At 41.7% G+C, this 2,353-nt stretch overlaps 1 protein-coding gene across 1 annotated transcript in view; it reads right to left on the reverse strand.

The window, feature by feature from the left end:
* Positions 1-724: 724 nt before the first annotated feature.
* Positions 725-2,353, reverse strand: part of anapc7 (anaphase promoting complex subunit 7) — a gene marked incomplete in the record, with an annotated part of 10,135 nt that continues 8,506 nt past the window's right edge. Inside the window, 2 exon segments of the mRNA XM_014024899.1 lie at positions 725-1,596; positions 1,689-1,839. Of these exon segments, the coding sequence (XP_013880353.1) occupies positions 1,407-1,596; positions 1,689-1,839 (341 nt within the window).

Raw genomic sequence — 2,353 nt, forward strand, 5'->3', positions numbered from 1 at the left:
AAGCTGACGTGAGTCGTGTCAGAGAGCTTCAGGAGCAGCTGGAGCAGGAGATGACTGAGCTGAAGAGGAGAGATGCTGATCTGGAGCAGCTGTCACTCACAGAGGATCACAACCAGTTTCTGCACAGCTACCCCTCAGTGTCAGAACCCACGTCTGCACGCTGGTCCAGCATCAGGACCCGTCCTCGCTGGTACTTTGAGAACGTGACAGCAGCTGTGGAGGAGCTCAGAGACGTGCTGCAGGACGTCCTGAGAGACACGTGGACAAACGCCATGTATAATTTCCACTTCACAACTGTACACCACTTTGTGTTCTTTCACTGTAAATTCCAATGAAATGCATGTTTATATGTTTGTGGTTATAATGTGACAAAATATGGAAGAGGTCAAGGGTTGTGAATACTTTTGCAAGCCACTGTATTTAGTTTGATGTGGTAGTAGCTGAGAGTCATCTCACAAGTTCATAAAACATTTAAGAGTTGATGAAAACAGCTTAATAACGGCTGAATTATGAGCAATGTCTGTCAAGTCAGCCACTATCTTTGTGTTGTACATCTAGAAAATTCAGATAAATACAAGAGGTCTTTATTGTATTTATTTTCATTAAACATCTTTTTAAATAGGCTTCAACAAAACAAGGAAAACAAAATTATTTTAAATATATGAAGAAAAATTTTTGTTTACTTCTGACCCACAGTCCTAATTAAAAAGACAAACTGCACAGCTAAATGTATGTGAAAATCCATCACAGGTTTATTATTCCATTTACTAAAATATGTACAAAAAATATAAACAGTTTAAGTAAACTTTACAACTGGAGTTATTTTTTTAGGGTCAATGAACACAGAAAACATGTTTTTTTACATGACAAATACTATATCAGAACATAGAAGAAGCAGCAAAAATACTGAATAATGAGACTTCCAGTCTGTCAAACAGGAAGTCGGACCGTGTTCACGACTCTTATTGTGGCACTGACATCAGGTCAAACCCTACCTAAAAAAATTCCTTTAACACTTCAGCAACAGGCGTTTTCAGATTCTGCCTGATTATTATTTCACGACAGCTGACGAGGAGCAACTTTTACCTGCTAACCTGCCTTAATGTTGACCAAAACCATCTGATGGCAGAACAGAACAGATCCTGATTGAATGTGAGCTTATGCCTGAAAGCCACAATGTGAAGAAGTTAACATGGAAACTTGGCAGAATGATGGAAAATATGGTGGGAGCTCTGCATTAAATGAAATCTTTACAGGTTACAGTTCTTAGCTGCACCACTTTTTACTCCCTGAATGAGCGGCTTGAATCCCTCAGGAAGCAAAAGCACTAAGGCTCCTCCCCCCTCGCTGACTGCAGGCTTCATGTGTTACAGAGCTGGTACTGAGAGTTCCTCAGTGCATCTGGGTCACTGCATACCGAACCACTGTTCCTGATCGGCCCACTGAGCCGCCTCGCTGTCGCTGCCTTCCAGGTCTCCGTCCTCTCCGCTGCCCTCCATGTCGTCACCATCCAGCTCCACCGTGGCATCGGTGGGGCTCTCCTCCTTCTCCATCTTCTGCATCCCCTCTAAGGACTTCTGGTCATTAGGATCCAGGCTGAAGACAGGTTGAAACTTTAGTATCTGCAGGAGTTTTTCCTCCATAAACAACACCTTGAAGAATGAACTCGTAGATCAATCTCTGTTTACCTCAGTGCGATTCTGTACTGATCCATGGCCTCTTGGTAATCGTTGACGGCCACCAGGAAATCCCCCAGCATCCTGTGCAGGACGCAGTCACTTTGATTGGCCAGGGCGTTCCGCAGGAGAGCAATGCCCTCTTCGTGTTTCTGTTCACGACCTGGACAGAAGGCAGACTCCATGTTTGCAAAGCATTTTAACACCAAATCAGTAAACTGTTATTATGTGTCGACTTCTTTACTCTTTAAGTAAATTTAAAAGATTAGGGTTGGGCGATATTGGCAAAAAAAAAAAAAAGAATCACGATTAATTGTAGTATTTAGCCGATAACAATTAATAAGTAAGTAAGTAAGTAAGTAAAAGTTTATTTCTATAGCAACTTTCACAGACATAGAGGGTCACAAAGTGCTTTACAAAAGGTGCAAAATTATACAGAAAAATACAACATCAACAACATTATAAAACAATAGCTAAGAAACAGACAACACACTGGAAAAAGGAAAGTTTTAAGTTTGCTCTTAAAAGCAACCACAGAATCAAGTGCACGTATTGAGTGTGGAAGATCATTCCAGAGCATTGGAGCAACAGCCTGGAAGGAGCGATCACCTCTAGACTTAAAATGAGAGAAGGGGACCTTTAGAAGATTCTGATCTGATGACCTCAGCCCTTGAGAG

Source organism: Austrofundulus limnaeus, unplaced genomic scaffold, assembly GCF_001266775.1.
Source record: "Austrofundulus limnaeus strain Quisiro unplaced genomic scaffold, Austrofundulus_limnaeus-1.0 Scaffold445, whole genome shotgun sequence".
NCBI lineage: Eukaryota > Metazoa > Chordata > Actinopteri > Cyprinodontiformes > Rivulidae > Austrofundulus > Austrofundulus limnaeus.